General features: G+C 49.8%; 1 protein-coding gene across 4 annotated transcripts in view; it reads left to right on the top strand.

Annotated features, from left to right (window-relative positions):
* Nucleotides 1-9,251: 9,251 nt before the first annotated feature.
* TJP3 (tight junction protein 3) overlaps nucleotides 9,252-21,740 on the top strand; it is a 30,526-nt gene continuing 18,037 nt past the window's right edge. Inside the window, exons 1-2 of one of the 4 annotated variants that reach the window (XM_010806965.4) lie at nucleotides 9,261-9,463; nucleotides 10,825-10,893. Coding sequence is in view for 1 of the 4 variants with exons in the window: in XM_005208914.5 (XP_005208971.1) it covers nucleotides 20,091-20,108 (18 nt within the window). In the remaining 3 variants the exon portion in view is untranslated. 4 annotated transcript variants of the gene reach the window in all.

The following is a 21,740-nucleotide window of genomic DNA, read 5'->3' as shown; positions in this document are numbered from 1 at the left end:
GGAGAGCGGAGGGAGGGGGCCGGGCCAGGGAGCGAGGGGCGGGCCCGGGGCGGGGCCAGGCGCTGCGCCATCGCGCACTTCGCGCATCGCCAATAGGGACTCGGGGGCGGGGCCTGCATGCGTCAGAGTCCCCGGGAGCTCCACGAGCGCCCTCACGCGCCCAGAGAATGGAAGAGCAGCGCCATTTCTGCCAATACTGCTGTAGGGCTCAGTCTCTCTGTCGTGTGCGATTCTATGACAGCATGGACTGTAGCCCGCTAGGCTCCTCCGTCCGTGAGATTATCCCAGGCAAGAATACTGGAGTGGGTTGCTTGATATATTAACGTTATTAAATAGTGATATATTAAAAAAAAATAAATAGTGATATAGTATGACAAGTAATACTAATAAGTAAAATAAGATATTTATGATACATAACGTGTATTTGTAATGTGGTAAAAATTAGTTATACATAATAATAACATTCTTAAGTGTCGAGCTCAGTGCTATGCAATATCCCCCAAAGTCAGAGACCTGATTTTTATTTTTTTTTAATTAAAAAAAATTTATTTATTTATGTATTTGGCTGTATTGGGTCTTAGTTGAGGCGTGTGGGATCTAGTTCCCTGACCACGGATCAAACCCGGGCCCCCTGCATTGGGACCATGGGGTCTTAGCCACTGGACCACCAGAGAAGTCCCTGTTTCCTTTTTTTAAAACTACTATTATATCCCCATTCAATTTAGTTCAGTTGCTCAGTTGTGTCCAACTCTTTGCAACCCCATGGACTGCAGCACTCCAGGCTTCCCTGTCCATCATCAACTCCTGGAGCTTACTCAAACTCATGTCCATCGAGTCGGTGATGCCATCCAACCATCTCATCCTCTGTCGTCCCCTTCTTCTCCCTCCTTCAATCTTTCCCAGCATCAGGGTCTTTTCCAGTGAGTCAGTTCTTCGTATCAGGTGGCCAAAGGATTGGAGTTTCAGCTTCAGCATCAGTCCTTCCAGTGAATATTCAGGGTTGATTTCCTTTGGGATTGACTAGTTGGATCTCCTTGCTGTCCAAGGGACTCTCAACAGTCTTCTCCAACACCACAGTTCAAAAGCATGGATTCTTCGGTGCTCAGCTTTCTTTATAGCCCAACTCTCATGTCCATACATGACTACTGGAAAAACCATAGCTTTGACTAGATGGACTTTTGTTGGCAAAGTAATGTCTCTGCTTTTTAATATGCTGTCTAGGTTAGTCATAGCTTTCCTTCCAAAGAGTAAGCATCTTTTAATTGCATGGCTGCAGTCACCATCTGCAGTGATTTTGGAGCCCTCCCCAAAAATAGTCTCTCACTTTTTGCATTGTTTCCTCATCTATTTGCCATGAAGCAATGGGAGCAGATGCCATGATCTTAGTTTTCTGAAGGTTGAGTTTTATCCCCATTACCTAACACAAAACATTACACCTAGAAGATGATAAATACTTGATAATATTGATCAACCAGATGGAAACTATTATCATCCCCATTTCACACATGAGGAAACAGGAGCCCAGAGGGCTGAAGCCACATGTGTGGAATCACACAAAATACCTCGTCGTGAAGCAGCCTCTTTTCTTATTGTGTTAAGAATGATAATATTATTAAAGGGCAGTGGTGAGCTCACCAGTGCCACGGTCAGGCAGTTATTCATTCTGAAGTCATGGTTTGGGGAATAATAAGTGTTGCTATTAGTAGTTTTATTCATTATTAATGATTTCTGTTCAGAGACAGGTGGGGGATCTGAGCACCCAGTTGGTGTAGGTCGGAGCTGGGATGTTTTCACCCAGGCCTGTCCAACTCCAGACACGTGACCCCTCTCTTCACTGTCAGGTTGCTGGCGAGGTCAGCGGGAGGCTGAGACTGGGCTTTGGGGTGCTGGGTGATGGGATGAAGGGGAAACAACGAGACAGAGAAGCCTTCAGTCAGACCCAGGGCTCAGAAAGATGCTTCTAAAATATTCTCTATCAAAAGTGGAAGTGAAGTTGCTCAGTCATGTCCGACTCTTTGTGACCCCATGGACTGTAGCCTACCAGGCTTCTCAGTCCATGGGATTTTCCAGGCAAGAGTACTGGAGTAGGTTGCCATTTCCTCCTCCAGGGTATCTTCCCAACCCAGGGATCAAGCCCGAGTCTCCCACATTGTAGGCAGATGCTTTACCCTCTGAGCCTAGAAGTCCTCTCTATCAAAATAAGGAGACAAATGAAGAAAAGGGAAGATGTAGAGAACAGGACCCAGGATCAGGTGGAGGGATCCCCCAGCTTAGCTGTTAGAAATGAGCCAACTCAGAGGGGAGGGGATCAACAGATGATGGATACACGTATATGGTCTACCCATACGATGGAATATGATTCCGCCTTAAAAAGGAGATTCTGACACACACTGCAACATGGATGAACCTTGAGGACACGATGCTCAGTGAGAGAAGCCAGAAAACAGGACAAATAGTGTCTGATTCCACTCACCTGAGGTCCCTGGAGGAGTCAGATCCATAGAGACAGGAAGTAGATGGTGGGGGAGCGGTGAGGAGTCAGTGTTTCATCGACACAGAGCTTCCGTTTGGGAAGCTGAGAAAGTCCTGGAGGTGATGGTGGGGATGGTCGCACAACAGTGTGAAGGTCCTGAATGCAGCCAAGCTATGCCAGTGAATACTTTGTGAATATATGCTTTGTGTATTTTGCCACCATTTTTCTAAAAGGCTCCAAGAGGAGTTCTTTGGTCCTGATTCATTTTGAATCTGCCTTGAGAAAAGATTTATATCCATGGTTCTCAAAGCAAGGTGCCCGGACCTGCCCCCGTCAGCATCCACCAGGAGCTCGTTAGAAATGCAGGTTCTCCGGCCCGTCCCGCCCCACCTAGGGCTCCTGGATCAAAACCTCGGGGTGTGGGGACTCATAATCTTTCGCTGAGGCTCTAGGCGTTTCGGATGCCTGATAGAGTTTGAGAACCACTGACTCAGACAACTGGAAGTGCAGAGGAGGGGCCAGGGTCGGGATAGGGCAGCGGCTTTTGCTCCTCGGGCTTCATCCTCCCGTGTCCCTGCTCAAAATTCCCATTTTGCAGGATAGAAACTAAAGCTGCCGCGACTGGGATTGGTAGCCTGGTTTCGGGCGCCCCCTTGTGGCCATAGAGGCTATTACCTTCAGTACTGAGTCCTGCAGGTTGTTCAGTCGCTCAATGCTCAATGGCATCGGACTCTTTGCAACCCCATGGACTGCATGCAGACTGCCCATCACCAACTCCCAGAGTTTGCTCAAACTCATGTCTGTTGAATCGGTGATGCCATCCAACCATCTCATCCTGTCGTCCCCTTCTCCTGTCTTCAGTCTTTCCAATGAGTCTTTTCCAGTGAGTCGGCTCTTCGCATCAGATGCCTAAAGTATTGGAGCTTCAGCTTCAGCATCATTTTCAGATCAGATCAGTCGCTCCGTCGTGTCCGACTCTTTGCGACCCCATGAATCGCAGCACGCCAGGCCTCCCTGTCCATCACCAACTCCCGGAGTTCACTCAGACTCATGTCCATCGAGTCAGTGATGCCATCCAGCCATCTCATCCTCTGTCGTCCCCTTCTCCTCCTGCCCCCACTCCCTCCCAGCATCAGAGTCTTCTTCAGTGAGTCAACTCTTCGCATGAGGTGGCCAAAGTACTGGAGTTTCAGCTTTAGCATCATTCCTTCCAAAGAAATCCCGGGGCTGATCTCCTTCAGAATGGACCGGTTGGATCTCCTTGCAGTCCAAGGGACTCTCAAGAGTCTTCTCCAACACCACAGTTCAAAAGCATCAATTCTTCGGCACTCAGCCTTCTTCACAGTCCAACTCTCACATCCATACATGACCACAGGAAAAACCATAGCCTTGACTAGACGGACCTTTGTTGGCAAAGTAATGTCTCTGCTTTTGAATATGCTATCTAGGTTGGTCATCACTTTCCTTCCAAGGAGTAAGCGTCTTTTAATTTCATGGCTGGAGTCACCATCTGTAGTGATTTTGGAGCCCAGAAAAATAAAGTCTGACACTGTTTCCACTGTTTCCCCATCTATTTCCCATGAAGTGGTGGGACCGGATGCCATGATCTTCGTTTTCTGAATGTTGAGCTTTACGCCAACTTTTTCACTCTCCACTTTCACTTTCATCAAGAGGCTTTTGAGTTCCTCTTCACTTTCTGCCATAAGGGTGGTGTCATCTGCATATCTGAGGTTATTGATATTTTTCCTGGCAATCTTGATTCCAGCTTGTACTTCCTCCAGCCCAGCGTTTCTCATGATGTACTCTGCATATAAGTTAAATAAGCAGGGTGACAATATACAGCCTTGACGTACTCCTTTTCCTATTTGGAACCAGTCTGTTGTTCCATGTCCAGTTCTAACTCTTGCTTCCTGACCTGCATACAGATTTCTCAAGAGGCAGATCAGGTGGTCTGGTATTCCCACCTCTTTCAGAATTTTCCACAGTTTATTGTGATCCACACAGTCAAAGGCTTTGGCATAGTCAATAAAGCAGAAATAGATGTTTTTCTGGAACTCTCTTGCTTTTTCCATGATCCAGCGGATGTTGGCAATTTGATCTCTGGTTCCTCTGCCTTTTCTAAAACCAGCTTGAACATCTGGAAGTTCACGGTTCACATATTGCTGAAGCCTGGCTTGGAGAATTTTGAGCATTACTTTACTAGCGTGTGTGATGAGTGCAATTGTGCGGGAGTTTGAGCACTCTTAGAAAACTTTAAATGCCATTTAAAATTTTACATCGCCCTGTAGTTCTACTGGAAAACACTGGGATAGGTGCTCAGTGACTAAAGAACAACTGAAAGCACATATCAACTGTGGAGCCTTTTTTGATCACATTCTCTTGCTGCTGTACAATATCTCTATTATTTTCAAAGCATTTATTAGCAGCTGAAATGCCTTGTGTATTGTCTGCTTGTTTATCTGTTTCTCCTAGATGTCTCTCTCTCTCTCTTTTTTCCTTTGTGGCCACATACGTAGCTTGTGAGATTTTAGTTCCCAGACCAGGAATCAAACCAAACCAAATCAAATCAAACCCCTTGGCAGTGAGAGCACTGTGTCCTAACCACTGGACCACCAGGGAGTTCCCTTAGATTGCTCCTCTCTGAAGTAGGAATTTGCTCTTGCTTATTCGTGTGTCCCCGTGGCATAGAACAGTGCTTGGTACATAGCAGGTGTTCAATAAATATTTGTGAAGTGAATGATTGAATGAATGGAAGGAATATGGGGAAATTTGGGGAGGGAGTGAAAGACTCTTAAGTCCCTTTTACCTGCAGGTAAAACAGGAGATGGCAAGAGTGAATGTCGACATTCTAGGAATCAGCGAACTGAAATGGACTGGAATGGGTGAATTTAACTCAGATGACCATTATATCTACTACTGTGGGCAGGAATCCCTCAGAAGAAATGGAGTGGCCACCATGGTCAATAAAAGAGTCCGAAATGCAGTACTTGGATGCAATCTCAAAAACGACAGAATGATCTCTGTTCGTTTCCAAGGCAAACCATTCAATATCACAGTAATCCAAGTCTATGCCCCAACCAGTAACGCTGAAGAAGCTGAAGTTGAATGGTTCTATGAAGACCTACAAAACCTTTTAGAACCACCACCCAAAAAAGATGTCCTTTTCATTATAGGGGACTGGAATGCAAAAGTAGGAAGTCAAGAAACACCTGGAGTAACAGGCAAATTTGGCCTTGGAATATGGAATGAAGCAGGGCAAAGACTAATAGAGTTTTGCCAAGAAAATGCACTGGTCATAGCAAACACCCTCTTCCAACAACACAAGAGAAGACTCTACACATGGACATCACCAGATGGTCAACACCGAAATCAGACTGATTATATTCTTTGCAGCCAAAGATGGACAAGCTCTATACAGTCAGCAAAAACAAGACCAGGAGCTGACTGTGGCTCAGACCATGAACTCCTTATTGCCAAATTCAGACTTAAATTGAAGAAAGTAGGGAAAACCACTAGACCATTCAGGTATGACCTAAATCAAATCCCTTATGATTATACAGTGGAAGTGAGAAATAGATTTAAGGGCCTAGATCTGATAGATAGAGTGCCTGATGAACTATGGAATGAGGTTTGTGACATTATACAGGAGACAGGGATCAAGACCATTCCCATGGAAAAGAAATGCAAGAAAGCAAAATGGCTGTCTGGGGAGGACTTACAAATTGCTGTGAAAAGAAGAGAAGCAAAAAGCAAAGGAGAAAAGGAAAGATATAAACATCTGAATGCAGAGTTCCAAAGAACAGCAAGAAGAGATAAGAAAGCCTTCTTCAGCGATCAATGCAAAGAAACAGAGGAAAACAACAGAATGGGAAAGATTAGAGATCTCTTCAAGAAAATCAGAAATACCAAAGGAACATTTCATGCAAAGATGAGCTCAATAAAGGACAGAAATGGTATGGACCTAACAGAAGCAGAAGATATTAAGAAGAGATGGCAAGAATACACAGAAGAACTGTACAAAAAGGATCTTCACGACCAAGATAACCTCGATGGTGTGATCACTGACCTAGAGCCAGACATCCTGGAATGTGAAGTCAAGTGGGCCTTAGAAAGTATCACTACAAACAAAGCTAGTGGAGGTGATGGAATTCCAGTTGAGCTATTTCAAATCCTAAAAGATGATGCTGTGAAAGTGCTGCACTCAATATGCCAGCAAATTTGGAAAACTCAGCAGTGGCCACAGGACTGGAAAAGGTCAGTTTTCATTCCAATCCCAAAGAAAGGCAATGCCAAAGAATGCTCAAACTACCGCACAATTGCACTCATCTCACACGCTAGTAAAGTAATGCTCAAAATTCTCCAAGCCAGGCTTCAGCAATATGTGAACCGTGAACTTCCAGATGTTCAAGCTGGTTTTAGAAAAGGCAGAGGAACCAGAGATCAAATTGCCAACATCCGCTGGATCATGGAAAAAGCAAGAGAGTTCCAGAAAAACATCTATTTCTGCTTTATTGACTATGCCAAAGCCTTTGACTGTGTGGATCACAATAAACTGTGGAAAATTCTGAAAGAGGTGGGAATACCAGACCACCTGATCTGCCTCTTGAGAAATCTGTATGCAGGTCAGGAAGCAAGAGTTAGAACTGGACATGGAACAACAGACTGGTTCCAAATAGGAAAAGGAGTACGTCAAGGCTGTATATTGTCACCCTGCTTATTTAACTTATATGCAGAGTACATCATGAGAAACGCTGGGCTGGAGGAAGTACAAGCTGGAATCAAGATTGCCAGGAAAAATATCAATAACCTCAGATATGCAGATGACACCACCCTTATGGCAGAAAGTGAAGAGGAACTCAAAAGCCTCTTGATGAAAGTGAAAGTGGAGAGTGAAAAAGTTGGCGTAAAGCTCAACATTCAGAAAACGAAGATCATGGCATCCGGTCCCACCACTTCATGGGAAATAGATGGGGAAACAGTGGAAACAGTGTCAGACTTTATTTTTCTGGGCTCCAAAATCACTACAGATGGTGACTCCAGCCATGAAATTAAAAGACGCTTACTCCTTGGAAGGAAAGTGATGACCAACCTAGATAGCATATTCAAAAGCAGAGACATTACTTTGCCAACAAAGGTCCGTCTAGTCAAGGCTATGGTTTTTCCTGTGGTCATGTATGGATGTGAGAGTTGGACTGTGAAGAAGGCTGAGTGCCGAAGAATTGATGCTTTTGAACTGTGGTGTTGGAGAAGACTCTTGAGAGTCCCTTGGACTGCAAGGAGATCCAACCGGTCCATTCTGAAGGAGATCAGCCCTGGGATTTCTTTGGAAGGAATGATGCTAAAGCTGAAACTCCAGTACTTTGGCCACCTCATGCGAAGAGTTGACTCATTGAAGAAGACTCTGATGCTGGGAGGGAGTGGGGGCAGGAGGAGAAGGGGACGACAGAGGATGAGATGGCTGGATGGCATCCTCTGACTCGATGGACGTGAGTCTGAGTGAACTCCGGGAGTTGGTGATGGACAGGGAGGCCTGGCGTGCTGCGATTCATGGGGTCGCAAAGAGTCGGACACGACTGAGCGACTAAACTGAACTGAGCGACCACATTCTTAAGAAATTTTAAAAACCTGGGACTTCCCTGGTGGTCCAGTGGTTAAGACTCTACACTTCCAATGTAGGGGGTGTGGGTTTCATCCCATGGTCAGGGAACTAAGATCCAACATACCATGGCGCATGTCCAAAAATAAATAAAAATAAAACAAGCAGGTGACATTACTTTTAACAATATATTTCATTTAACCCAGTACATTCAAAACCATTGTCATCTCTACAAGGAATCGATGTGTAAAACTAATGAACTATTTTAGGTTCTTTTCTGCAGAGCAGCTCTTCCAAATCCTGTGTGTATCTCACCCAGCTCTCATTCATTCAGACCAGCCACCTGTGGGTGGAGATTAGAAAGTGCTGCCCTACTGTGTGCCCAGCAAAGCTCTGAGCACTTTATGGACCAACATTCGTTCAGTTACTCAAGCAAACAGCCCTAGGAGCAGAGGCCAGTGTTGTTTCCATTTTTGAACATTTTGTGCTTGCTGGTTTTTATTGTAGGATAGCTGCTATCCAGTGTTTCATGTTGTTTCTTTTTTTTTGGGGGGGGGGTGATTTTTTTGTTTTGGCCGCAAGGTGTGGCACCTGGGATTCTAGTTCCCTGACCAGAGATCCAACCCATCACCCCCTGTATTGGGAGCACAGTCTTAACCACCGGACTGCCAGGGAAGTCTCTGTTCCCATTTTTTGAGGAGAAGAAACTGAGGGGGCCCCGGTGACTTGCCCAAAGCTGCCCAGCTGGGAAGTGATAGAAAATTCTCAGAGTAGGGATCCTGCCACTCATGTTGGGGTAGAGAAGCAGATTTTGTGCTCAGATCCTCAGGAAGAGAAGGAGCGGTCCCTCCACCAGATGCGAGACAGTGCCTGGAGAAAGGCAGGGGGAGCGATGGGGGGGTGGGGGATGCGGACGCGGGGGTGCAGGGGGTGCGGGCGGGGGGCACGGGGGGGTACAGGCGGGGGTGCACCATTCATTCACTCAGTTCTGAATTTATTCTACCAGTGTCTTCCACCTGCCACATGGGCCCATCTCTTGCTGATGCCAAGGGCTTGGCGGTAGCCAGCGCAAGTTGGGTGGGACTGGGCATCCCTGGCCTCCGGGCGGTCAGGGGTTAAGGCCAGCAGCTCCCACGTGAGCGCACCTTGCGACAGAACCACACACCCAACCAGGTCTCTCTCACTCTTGCCAGTCGGCTTGTGGTTGTCGCCCTGCTGGTTCCACCTGGCACGGGCCCGGCCAGTCTGTGGCCACCACAGAGAGGAGAAGTTGGGCAAACAAGTGGGCAAGCCAGAGCCCAAGCCTCAGGTCCCCTCCCTGCCCCCGATGCCAGGCGGACATCCAGGCCCTGACTGCTGCTGCCCGCCCAGAGGCCACCCAGCCTCCTAGACAGGTGAGTCCCCCAGCCCGATCGGCCTACCACCCCAAAGGTACTGTCCAAATGGGGCTCCCCCCACAAGGTCCTGGGCCCCCTGCCACCTCCCCCCACCACCAGGCTCCTGGGAAGGCAGGAAACCGACACTCCTGTGTGGGCATTTGACATAGTTTCTAAGGGATTATCTGGCCGGCAGTTACTGCCCCTGGCAGCCTGCCCAGGACGCCACAGCCACAGACTTCAGAGGGTCATTCTGGGCCCAGGCTCTTTCAGGGAGGCTGAGGGGGGTACCAGTTGGCCGCTGATTCCCCAAATTGAGGAGGGGAGGCTGGCAGGGAAGTGGCAGGTGAGACAAACTGGCACCTGGTTGGTATCTGGACCTCCTGGAACTTCTTAAGAGGCCCCCAAGTTTTCAGACAGTTGCATCTCATCTCCCCCCACCCCTGCTGCTGGAGCCGGGGGCAACAAGGGTCCTGGGGGAGGAGGGCTTATCTCCTTATCTCGATTTCTTCTCTGGCTGAAATCTTCCTATGGAGAAATGAAGCAATGAGTGGGTGGATGATGGCCACAAGAGTCTGCAGAGCAGACTGTGGGCAAGAAGCCACGATGGTTTCCAGGCAAAGGAAGATTACACCCCCAAGAAGACAGAAGTCCCGTGGCAGGAGCTTTTCTGGGTCATTTTCTCCCAAAAAAGTGCAGGACAAAGAGTGCATCCTAGCCAGCCAAGTGTCTGATTGCACCTCAAAGCTCTTTGTCCGAGATGAAGAGGGCCCTCTGGGGCTCAGAATGCATGAGCGTCCCAGTTGCAGGGTACGGGGTGGGGGCGGCTGGCATTTGGAGTCACTCCTGGGAAACAGAGATGCTAAGATTCAGGGTCTGAGGAGTTAGGAGGGAATATACCTCTGCTGGGGTTTGGAGAGAGAAAACCCCATGGCATCAGAGAGCTCTGACTTCAGTTTTCCACTCTGTGAAATGGGTATAGAGACACCATGTCACAGGGCTGCTGAAAATAGCATATGGTAGAGCACGTAATAAATTCCCAATCACGCAAGGGGCAGGGTAAACTGCCCCCCCAAAATCAGAATGCCAGACCAGCGGCAGCATCTCATTGCCTTCCTGTTTTGCAGAGGTCAAATCCAGGCTCAGAGAGGGGCAGCCACCTGCCCTGGGCTGCACAGGAAAGTACGGTTGTCAGCCTGATAGGAGTGAAAATGCGGAGAGCGGGGGAGGGGTGGGGGCTGCCTAAGCCCCCCTACCAGCCAACACCCCAGTTTCAGCATCTTGTTAGAGTCCTCCCTCCCTGGCTCAGGGTTTCCTTGTGGCCCCGGTTCTGAGGAAAGTCCACTGCGGGAGTCTGGGTTCCTGTTCTTCCTCCTCAGGTCTGGCCTGGTGCCAGGGAAGCTGTGTTTGCTCAAGGCGGAGCCTGACACCCTTTGGAATGGGCTGAGGTTAGCCGGGATCAGGACTGGGAGGAGGGGCTGCCCAGGGAATGAACCTGCATTTAAGGAGCACCCACTACTGTGTGCTGTGTCCCCGGCCTTGGGGATTCAGGGGGCAATCAAGAGAAACAAAGAGCCCTGCTCTTGTGGGGCTTGTGTTTCGGTGGAGGAAGACAGACAAGAAACAAGAGACAATGAGGAAGTAAACTATATCCTGGGTTAGAAGAGGGTCAGTATTACAGAAAAAAAAAAAAATGAAAGAGGTACAGCTGCTGCTGCTGCTAAGTCACTTCAGTCGTGTCCGACTCTGTGCGACACCATAGACGGCAGCCCACCAGGCTCCTCTATCCCTGGGATTCTCCAGGCAAGAACACTGGAGTGGGTTGCCATTTCCTTCTCCAATGCACTTCAGTCGTGTCCTACTCTGTGCAACCCCATGGACAGCAGCCCACCAGGCTCCTCTGTCCACAGAATTCTCTAGGCAAGAGTACTGGATTGGGTTGCAGGGATAGGAGTAAAACAGGCAGGGAGGTATTTCACAATCTTAAGTAGAAAGATCAGGGGAGAACTCGTTGCTTTTCAGTTGCTCCATTATGTCCGACTCTTTGTGACCCCATGGACCCCTGGCAGGATGCCAGGCTTCCTTGTCCTTCACTATCTCCTGGAGCTTGCTCAAACTTATGTCCATTGAGTCAGTGATGCCATCCAACCATCTTGTCTTCTGTTGCCCCATTCTCCTCCTGCCTTCAATCTTTCCCAGCATCAAGGTCTTTTCCAATGAGTCAGTTCCTAGAATCAGGTGGCCAGAGTATTGGAAGTTCAGCTTCAGCATCAGTCCTTCCAATGAATATTCAGGGTTGATTTCCTTTAGGATTGACTGGTTGGATCTCTTTGCAGTCCAAGGGACTCAAGAGTCGTCTCCATCACAATTTGAAAGCATCAGTTCTTCAGTGCTCAGGCTTCTTTATGGTTCAACTCTCACATCCATACATGACTATTGGAAAAACCATAGCTTTGTCGGCTCAGGGTGACAAAGTAATATCTCTGCTTTTTAATACGTTGTCTAGGTTTGTCATAGCTTTTCTTCCAAGGAACAGATGTCTTGTAATTTTGTGAACTCATTGAGAAGGGAACATTTGAGCAGAGACTTGAATGGAGTAGTTGGGGGAGGGGCATTCCAAGCGCAAAACACAGCCTGTGCAAAGGCCCTGGGGCAGGATTGTGCCTGGTAGAACAGCTGGGAGGCCTCTGTGGATGGACAGAGGGGAGAGAAAGAGACACGGGGGAAGGCCTGGAGGGGACGGGGCAGGTCCTGCAGGACATTGTGAGCCTCCGGAAGGACTTTGGCTTTTATGCTTTGAGAGGTGGGAGACCTGGAGAGCTGTGAGCAGAGGAGGGGTGGGGCCTGACTCTGGCGCTCACTGTTGCCATCTGGTGGCTGCTGCAGGGAGGACAGACTGTGGAGGGTGAGGGTGGAACCAGGGACCTGGAGGAGTGGACTCTGCTGGTCCAGGTGGGCGAGGATGGGGTGAACCAGGTGGAGGCTCAGAAGGAGAAAGAAGTGGGAGGATTCTGGACACATTTTAGGGAGAACTAAGAGCATTTGCTGACATATGAAAGACAGGGTTCAGGGTGATTAGGAAGAAAAGTGGGAAGAATGTTCTGGGACTTGAAGATGTTAACAGGTAAGAGGGAGTAGGTGGAAATTTCTTGAGGGAGGAGCCTTGGATGCTAGAGTGAAGGCTTTCAGTGTAATGGAGTAAGGGATTTTTTTTTTTTCAAAAAAATATAAAAGCATGACTATACTCTAATATAAAACAAACAAGGCCTTCCCTGGTGGTCCAGTGGCTAAGACTCCATGCTCCTGGTGCGGAGGGCCTGGGTTCGACCCCTGGTCAGTAAACTAGATCCCACATGCTGCAACTAAGACCTGGTGCAGCCAAATAAACAAAAATATATATTTAAAAATAAACAATGCTTTATGAGTTTACTTAACTCATTAATTAATATGTGAACTAATAAGATCTTACAGCTTGTTTAAAGGAGAGACTATTAAGAAAGAACACACACAGGCAATCAAGGCTGAAATGAAATAACAAATAGTTATAAAACTGGTCAATAACCACAGGATAATAATCAACAGTCTCCACAGGACAAAATTCATTTATATGTCTATGGACAAGAATCGTTTGCAATGTTACCAGTTTCCTGTAACTTTGCTGTTGTGAAGTCCTTAAGTTGTGTTTGATGCTTTTGCAACCCCATGGACTGTAGCCCTCCAGGCTCCGCTGTCCATGGGATTTCCCAGGGGAGATACTGGAGGGGGTTGTCATTTCCTCTTCCAGGGGATCTTCCCAACCCAGGGATTGAATCTAAGTCTCCTGCATTGGCAGGTGGACTCTTTACCATTGAGCCTCCAGGGAAGCCATTCCTATAGTTTACAGGGATGTAAAATAATTTGAAGACCATAAGAAGCACAGATAACTAAGAAGAGTGCCAAGAGCCTGGCATTGATCAGATGCTCAATAAATATCCTTGACCAAAGGCTAGGGAACTGTGGAATGTTCTTGAGCTAAAGCCACAGCTTTTTAGCCACACGCTAATTGCTGACACTGTTCTGTTTATTTATTTCTTTTGGTCGAGACACACAACATGTGGGATATTTGTTCCCTGACCAGGGCTCAAACCCACATCCCCTACAGTGGAAGTTCAGAGCCTTAACCACTGGGCAGCCAGGGAAGTCCCTCAGACAATTACTGCATATCTGTTCTGAAAGTCTGTGAGCTCTACCTCTGCAGTGTCCTGAGTTCCTAGTATAGGGCCTGGTGTGCAGTGGGTGCTCCATAAAGAAATGAATAGCTCATGGGGAACCACCTAAGATTCTGAGCAGAGTAGAAAGACCAGTACTCTGCACTTCAGAAGGACGGATTCCAGCTGTGGCTGGCTCAGTCACAAAGCAGATAAGACCCCTAGCAAACTGGGGGTCACGAGGGACCTTTCATGGGACGTGGTGGGGGCAGCTGGCGGGGGCACAGGTGCAAAAGCCAGACAGGAGACAGGGATGCAGGTATCAGGGGTGTGGGTGCTTCCCTCAGCCATTGCACCAAAGGATGAAACCTCGAAGTTGACGTTTCTGTGGGTGATCCCTGTCCAGCCCTGGGGGACACCATAATTCACTTCATTTTTTCCTACTAGGAGCTTATTTCCCTCCTCCTGACCCAAGTTGGGATGGAGCCACAGAGAGCCCAGGTGAACCTTTCTGTGCACCTGCTGTGTGCCAGCTGCTTTAGTTTGTGAACCTTCCCAATCACAGCGCTCACAGGCAGAAGCAGGTCCCACTATACAGATGAGAAAACTGAGGCTGGAGGCAGAGAGGCTGGGATTCACAACAGGCACTGCTCTGCCCCCTGCGGTGGGCCTCCTCGCACCCAGGAGGCAGGCGATCGGGGAACACACTCTGTGAGCCCCCCTGCAGCTGCCCCCAGAAGGGTCTTCACCCCCCTCCTTCCAACATCAAAGTGCTCTCCCCAAGGTGCTCCAGCGCCCTCACGGTGCCAACTGCTGGGACATACCTCAGTGCTGTGAGCATCCACAAGCCGGCCGCACCCCAGAATCTGCCCTTCCTCCCATGCCCTCTGCCTGAACCCATAACCCCAGTCCAGGCACAAGGAAAGCACTGGACAAACCCCAAATGAGGAGTAGCGTGCAAAACCCCTGCCTGGTCTCCAGACTGGAAAGGCCCATGGAGCAAGGGGGAGTGGAGCCCGAGGAGATGTGTGGACCGGACATGCTGCGCGATGCTAAACGGGGTCCTGGGGCAGTAAAAGCTGAACGCAGCCTGGAGTGTAGTTAGCGGTGATGAGACTGTGGTTTCTTAGTTTTGGCAGGTACATCGTGGTCATGTAAAATGATGTTGCGAGAAACTGGGTGAGAGGCATAGGGGGACTCTCTGAATTACATCAGCTTTTCTGTCAATTTAAAAATGGTCCCGGAAGTTCCCTGTTGGTCCAGTGGTCAGGCCTCCCCTCTTTCATTGTCCGAGGACCTGGGTTCAATCCCTGGTCGGGGAACTAAGATCCCACTAGAGGCACGGCCAAAATTAAATAAATAAAATAAGATAAATTAAAAGGTCCAAAATAAAATGTCTTGGTTTTTTTGGCATCGCGGCTTGTGGAATCTTATTTCCCTGACCAGGGATTGAACCTGGACCCTTGGGCAGTGAAAGCGCAGAGTCCTAGTCACTTGACCACCAGGGAATTCTCCCAAAATAAAACTTGATTTAAAACGTTTTTGGTTTTTTTTTGCAGGGCCTCTGGGTTTGGGCTCGCAGCTCCCCTAGGTTTGGCCCCGCCACTCAGTCTGTCGGCCTAGCAGTGGGCCACCAGAGGGCGCCAGTGGGCCCCTGAATCAGGCCCTGGCCCCTTCCTCGGCCATAGCCCTCCTCGGTCCCAACTTCCCTGGGGCCAGAAGCCCCTGTCTCCTCCCTGCCCTCCCCTCCTCCTTCTCTCTCCCTCACTCACTCTGTTCCAGTCACAAAGTCTTCCTCACTGTTCCTCCAACATTCTAGGCCCAGTCATGCCCCAGAGCCTTTGCACTGGCTGTCCACCCAGCTCTCCCATGGTGCCTCCCTTACCCCCTTCAGGTCTAGCTGTTACCTCCTCCCAGATCCCTCTCACTTAGGTCACTCCTGTTAATCTCAGTAACACCTCCTCAGAGAAGCCCTCCAGGAGTCCCCAGACCAGGTGTGTCTCTGTGCAGGTGCTCTCAGAAATCTAGATTGGACATTTTATTTCTGCTACCTGAAGATTAGACCATCGTCTATCTTCCCTGAGGGCCCTGGGCTTCCTTTTGTTGTTGTCATTCAGTGACATATCTGACTCTTTGCAACCCCCTGGACTGCAGCACGCCAGGCTTCCCTGTCCTTTACTATCTCCTAGAATTTGCTCAAACTCATGTCCACTGAGTCGATGATGCCATCCAACTGTCTCATATTCTCCTCCTCCTGCTCTCAATCTTTCCCAGCATCAGGGTCTTTTCCAATGAGTCGGCTCTTTGTATCAGATGGCCAAAGTATTGGAGCTTCAACATTAGTCCTCCCAATGAATATTCAGGGTTGATTTCCTTTAGGATTGATTGATTTGATTGCCATGCTGTCCAAGGGACTCCCAAGAGTTTTCCAACACCACAGTTAGAAAGCATCAATTCTTCAGTGCTCAGCCTTCTTTAGGGCAGGGCTTGCGTAGGAACTGGGTGTACACAGTGGGCACTCAGTAATTGAATGAGCCAGCGCCCAGCCAGGTGGCTGAGCAGCTTCATTCTTGGGTTCTGGTCAGACCTGTTTGACCACAAATAACACCTCCGCCTCTTGCAGCCCAGCAAAGCAGCCTCCACCAGGGAGGCTTTAAGCCTCAGGCGTGAATGACCACCACTCCCTCCCTGCAGGTTCCCACCCTTCCTGATGGCCACCAATCAGGGAGACTTCAACCCTGTCCCCACCCTTTTTGAGCCTCAGTTTCCCCCTCTGGGGCTCAGAAGGGGCAGAGAAGGGTCATCCCCCAGGTTCCTAGTATCCTCCCCTCCCACAACATCACTTCAGGCCATGTGCACGCTGCCTCCTCCTGGTGGTAATCAGCACTGCAACTTCAGGCGGGAATTCCTTACCCCCTCACTTCCTCCTTCACCTGGTGCTTAACAAGGGCTTGAAATATTTTTTTGCATGAACGACTGAATAGGTGAGAACATGAATGCATGAATGACCCTCCCTCTGTGAGGCAGCACTGGAGGCACCTTTCTCCAAAGCCCCGAATTTGAGTACAGGTTATCTCATGGATACTGGGGAGCCGCTGAGTGTTCTTGAACAGGGAATGAAGTATGTGAGGTGGCTGAAGGAAGACCATGTATCTTGGGGTGGTTATCCCCCTTCTTAGAGGGCTTTAAAGTGGGGTTTCTGTACCTCAGCACTATTGACTTTTGGGACTGGATGTTTCTCTGGGGTGGGGCTGTCCTGGGCACTTGGCGGTGGTGAACAGCATCCCCGGCCTCTGTCCACTCTGTGCCAATAGGAGTGTGTGCATGCTCAGTTGTGTCCAACTCTTTGCGACCCCATGGACTGTAGCCTGTTGGGCTCCCTCTGTCCATGGGATTCTACAGGCAAGAATACTGGAATGGGTTGCCATTTCCCCCTCCAAGGGATCTTCCTGACCCAGGGATGGAACCTACATCTCCTGCATTGCCAGGTGGATTTTTTACCACTAAATCACCTGGGAAGCCCACTCAATGCCAACAGTGTCTACTAAACATGTCTTCAGATATTAAAGTGGGGTTTCAAGGGGGAGTGAGGGGTAAATCACCCTACATATAGAGTGAGGGGTGTGGCATCAAACAGAGCCAAACCCAGCTCTTCTAGTTGGGCCCACTACTTGACACGTCTGGTCTGTTTTCTCAGCTGCAAATGGGCACGTGGATACCTGTGTAACAGTGGTTGCAGCAAAGCTAACACTCCTTAAGCAGCCCGCTTGTCTGATTTTGCCAGACCTACATCCTAATCAGTAACTCCTCCCCAGTAATCGCAGCCACGAATTCCTTATACATGTGGGAGTAGAGAATTTATTTATGTTTTTTCCTGTAACTCATTAAAGCAAATATACATCTATTTTTTTAAAAAGTTTGACCTTCTTTTACCTAAAATCATTTCATGTTTGGCCCAAGGTCACCCGCTGGTGGCCCAAGGTCACATCGGAAAAGGCTGAGGTTGGCTCAGATGGTAAAGAATCTGCCTGCAATGCAGGACACCTGGATTTGATCCCTGGGTTGAGATCTCCTGGAGAATGGAATGGCTACCCACTCCATTGTTGCCTGGAGAATTCCATGGACAGAGTAGCCTGGTGGGCTACAGTCCATGCGGTTGCAAACAGTCGGACATGACTGAGCAACTAACACTGATTTACTTATGAGGGTCCAAATACGTCCTTAGAAGGGGGCTCTTAAAAAGGGTTATTGCCTTGGAAGACTTTGGGCACCCTTGAGGGGTAAATTTTGGCTAACTGGGATCTTTAGTGTTTTGGGGAGAGGTGAGATATCAACCTTGGGGGCCTCAAAGGATTTGACTGTATTCTTGCACATTTGGCAAATTCTTATCCAACCTTCTTGTTGGGCTGGATGAATCACAAGCTGAAACTGAGATTGCCAAGAGAAATAGCAACAACCTCCGATAGGCACTCCACCCTTATGGCAGAAAGTGAAGAGGAACTAAAGAGCCTCTTGATGAAAGTGAAAAAGAAGAATGAAAAAGCTGGCTTAAAACTCAACATTCAAAAAACTAAGATGATGGCATCTGGTCCCATCACTTCATGACAAATAGATGGAGAAACAATGGAAACAGTGAGACTTTATTTTCTTGGATTCCAAAATTACTGCAGACAGTAACTGCAGCCATGAAATTAAAAGACACTCACTCCTTGGAAGAAAAGCTGTGATAAGCCTAGACAGTGTATCAAAAAGCAGAGATATCACTTTGCCAACAAAGGTCTGTATAGTCAAAGCTGATTTTTCCAGTAGACATGTATGGAAGTGAGAGTTGGACCATAAAGAAAAGCTGATCACAAACTGATGCTTTCAAACTGTGGTGCCAGAGAAGACTCTGGGGAGTCCCTTGGATTGCAGGGAGATCAAACCTGTCAGTGCTGATGGAAATCAACCCTGAATATTCAATGAAAGGACTGTTGCTGAAGCTGAAGCTCCAATACGTTGGCCACGTGATGAGAAGAACTGACTGATTGGAAAAAGTGCTGGGAAAGACTGAGGGCAAGAGAAGGGGATGACAGAGGACGAGATTGATGGACAGCATCATCGACTCAATGGACATGAGTTTGAGCAAACTCAGGGAGATGGTGAAGGACAGGGAAGCCTGGCATGCTGCACTCCATGGGGTGGCAAAAAGTCGGACACAACTTAGTGACTGACCAACAACAGGAATATTCAATCTTCTAAACCCCAGTGGCAATGCCCCCTCCCCCAGGAAGACTTCCCTGATCCCTAATTTTCCCCTCTGCCTCCCCTCTTCCCACAATCTGGAGCTTCTTTCTGCCCAGTCTTGATTGGGTGAGGCTGGGAAGGGGTGTCTATGCCCAGATTTGCCCCTTCAACCTTGACCTGGGTGGGACAAGGAAACAGTTGAGCCTCAGGCTCTATTTTTTTTAAGCAAGAAGGAATGTGAGGGCAGAGCCAATGGTGGCTCCACCTACCCAGGTGACTTTCTCCCTTCCACACCCCCAGGTAGAGGGTTTCCGGCTCTGGTCCAATTATTCCTAGACAGGTCCCTTGAGGGTGAGTCAAGGGGTGGAGAAAGAAGCATGACCTTTACTCCAAGAATCTTAAAGAATTTCCTTGTCCTCGCTGAGCGCCCTTCCCAGCTGGGGACCCAACCCAGGGCCAGGTGTGAAGACAGGCTGAAAACACTGGATTCTGGCCAGGCCCAGAGGTGACCGCTGTGCACCTTCTGGATCCTCCACTGTAGGGGACATCAAAAGGGAAGTCTCATATCAGCCTACACCTTCAGAAAGTCCATACCCCTCACCCCACCCCAGGTTTCTCTGGGCCTCAGTTTCCTCTCTAAAATAAACTCCCAAAAATCAAAAAATCAAATAAAATCGGGCGAACTTGCTGAAGATGAGGTGACCGAGAAAGATCAGCCCTACTCTTGGGAGGTCTCTGAACCTTGGCTAGCTCCTAATCATAACACGTCTCTCTACAGAATCTCAACACGCATTGGTTTTCCTGGATGGAAAACCTTCCAAAGCGCAGGCTCCGTTCCAAACACGGCTTTAATCCCTGCCTGGTCTTCCTTGCAGCCTCTCCGGGCAGGTCTCCAACCCGGCCGCCGGCTAGTGCGCAGCTGGGCGGAAAACACGGCCTGGAATTCCCACCACAGGGCCTGGATCCTGTATTGGGAGGGGTGGCAGGGTGTGAGCGAAGGCGGCCTTGGCGGCGTCCCGGAGGCGTGTCGGGACAGAGGCGGGGCCGGGAGGGGACTCAGAGGAGGAAGAGGTGCAGGTGCAGCCCTGGCGGCGGAGCGGGCGGGAGGAGGGCAAGTGCTGGACACCTGCTTCGCCGCGACCCTCCCCAGCCGCCAGGGTGGGGTCCAGTTTTGACTGTTTCTAGGCCCCCCGCCCTGGGCCAGAGGCGCTGGACAGCCCCCAGGGTGGACTATGGCGGTGAGATTCCAGGCGAGTAGCCCGCGGAGGGCTGGAGGGGGAAGGGGACCGAGGTGGGGTCGGGGCTGGGACCGGGACCCGGGACCCCAGATTACCCCTTTCTTAGGTAACAGATGGGGAAATTGAGGCCCAGGAGAATGTGGAGGCTAGCACGGGGAGAGTGTCTGCGCCCACTGGCCTCCAGCGTGCCTCCGGGGGCTCCCTCTGCCCCGGGTCTGCTTCCCTTAACAGATAGCGTTCGTGTGTGTACTAAGTCGCTTCAGTCATGTGTGACTGTTTGCAACCCAGTGGACGGTAGCCCGCCAGGCTCCTCTGTCCCATGCTCCTCCAGGGGATCTTTCCGACCCAGGGATGGAACCCGCGTCTCTTCTGTCTCTTGTATAGGCAGTCGGGATGTTTACCACCAGCGCCACCTGGGAAGTCCCTTAGCAGGCCAACCGGTGTTCAAATTCCGATTTTTCTGTGTAACTTTGAGCCAGCCAGTGAGTCCACGCCTTTGAGAACCTCGTCTATAAAGTGGGTGATGGTCACTTTATAGAAGGGCGTGGGGAGGATCCTAGGAGGGGGGGAAAATGCTCCTCGTACATAGTAGGTGTGCAGTTTCCCAGGGGGATGGGCCGAGTTGAGCTTGAGCACTAAGGGTGGGACGTAGGCAGGGACTATGTGGGCTGGAACGGCTTTGGCGAAGGCAGTGAGGCTGTGGAAGAGGGGATCACCATTTATTGAGTGTCTACTGTATACAGAGTTGTTAACTTGGGGGATCTGGCTTGAGAGTACAGTTTTGCTGCATCGGGCAGGCCGATCGGGGCTGGGGCAGGGAATCCCCGTGGCCCTGTGGCGAGTGGGGTGTGCTTCGTTCTCCAGTGTTGGAGCTTGAACCGACTTTGTCACACCCACCCTTCTGCGTCTCAGGTCGGGCCCCAGAGGGGTAAACAGGTGAACAGGCTCAGGAGATCTGTGGCTGGCCCCAGGCCAGACCACCCGAGGCTCTAGGGCCGGGAAGTTCTTTCTCCTTCCAGGCAGCAAGCAGCAGCTCCCAGAATCCCGTCCTCAACTCGAGTATTTGTGGTCCCCTCCCCTCCCCCACTCCGACCCCCGCTGTGGTTCCCAGAGGTGGGGGCGGGGAGGGGGAGAGTGATCAGCAGCCTGGCAACCACGTGCCTGGGCCGGTGTGACTCGGTAAGCCCAGTCCCCTCCGGAGGCCTCTAGTCTCCGGTGTTTTTGTCCCGCGCGTGGCAAGGGGCGGGGATGTAGGCGCGGGCTCCGCCCCCTCGGAGCTCACCTGGAGGGGGGCGGGGCTGAGGAGGCCAGGAACTCTGGACGTACCTGCAGGTGGTGGTTGTTCAGGCGCTAAGTCGTGTCTTACTCTTTGCGACCCTGTGGACTGCAGCACATCAGGCTCCTCTGTCCTCCACTATCTCCCAGAGAACCTGGTGGAGTTCCTGGGAAAATCAGCCTTTTATTCTACCATTAGTGCATTCCGCAAACTCCCCACACACGCTGTCCTGTGGGGACAATGATGGGGTCCCAGGACCCCCAACCCTGACTACCAGGAATCCCCAGACTCAGGGGTTTAAGGGAGACAGGTGGACTGGGACCTCCCAGGCCTCAATAATCAGAGGCAAGAAATGTATGTGTCTTGGG

The sequence above is a fragment of the Bos taurus genome, chromosome 7 (assembly GCF_002263795.3).
Source record: "Bos taurus isolate L1 Dominette 01449 registration number 42190680 breed Hereford chromosome 7, ARS-UCD2.0, whole genome shotgun sequence".
Classification (NCBI taxonomy): Eukaryota; Metazoa; Chordata; class Mammalia; order Artiodactyla; family Bovidae; genus Bos; species Bos taurus.
The sequence above is the reverse complement of the archived record's forward strand: the minus strand, read 5'-3'. Positions and strand labels throughout refer to the sequence as shown.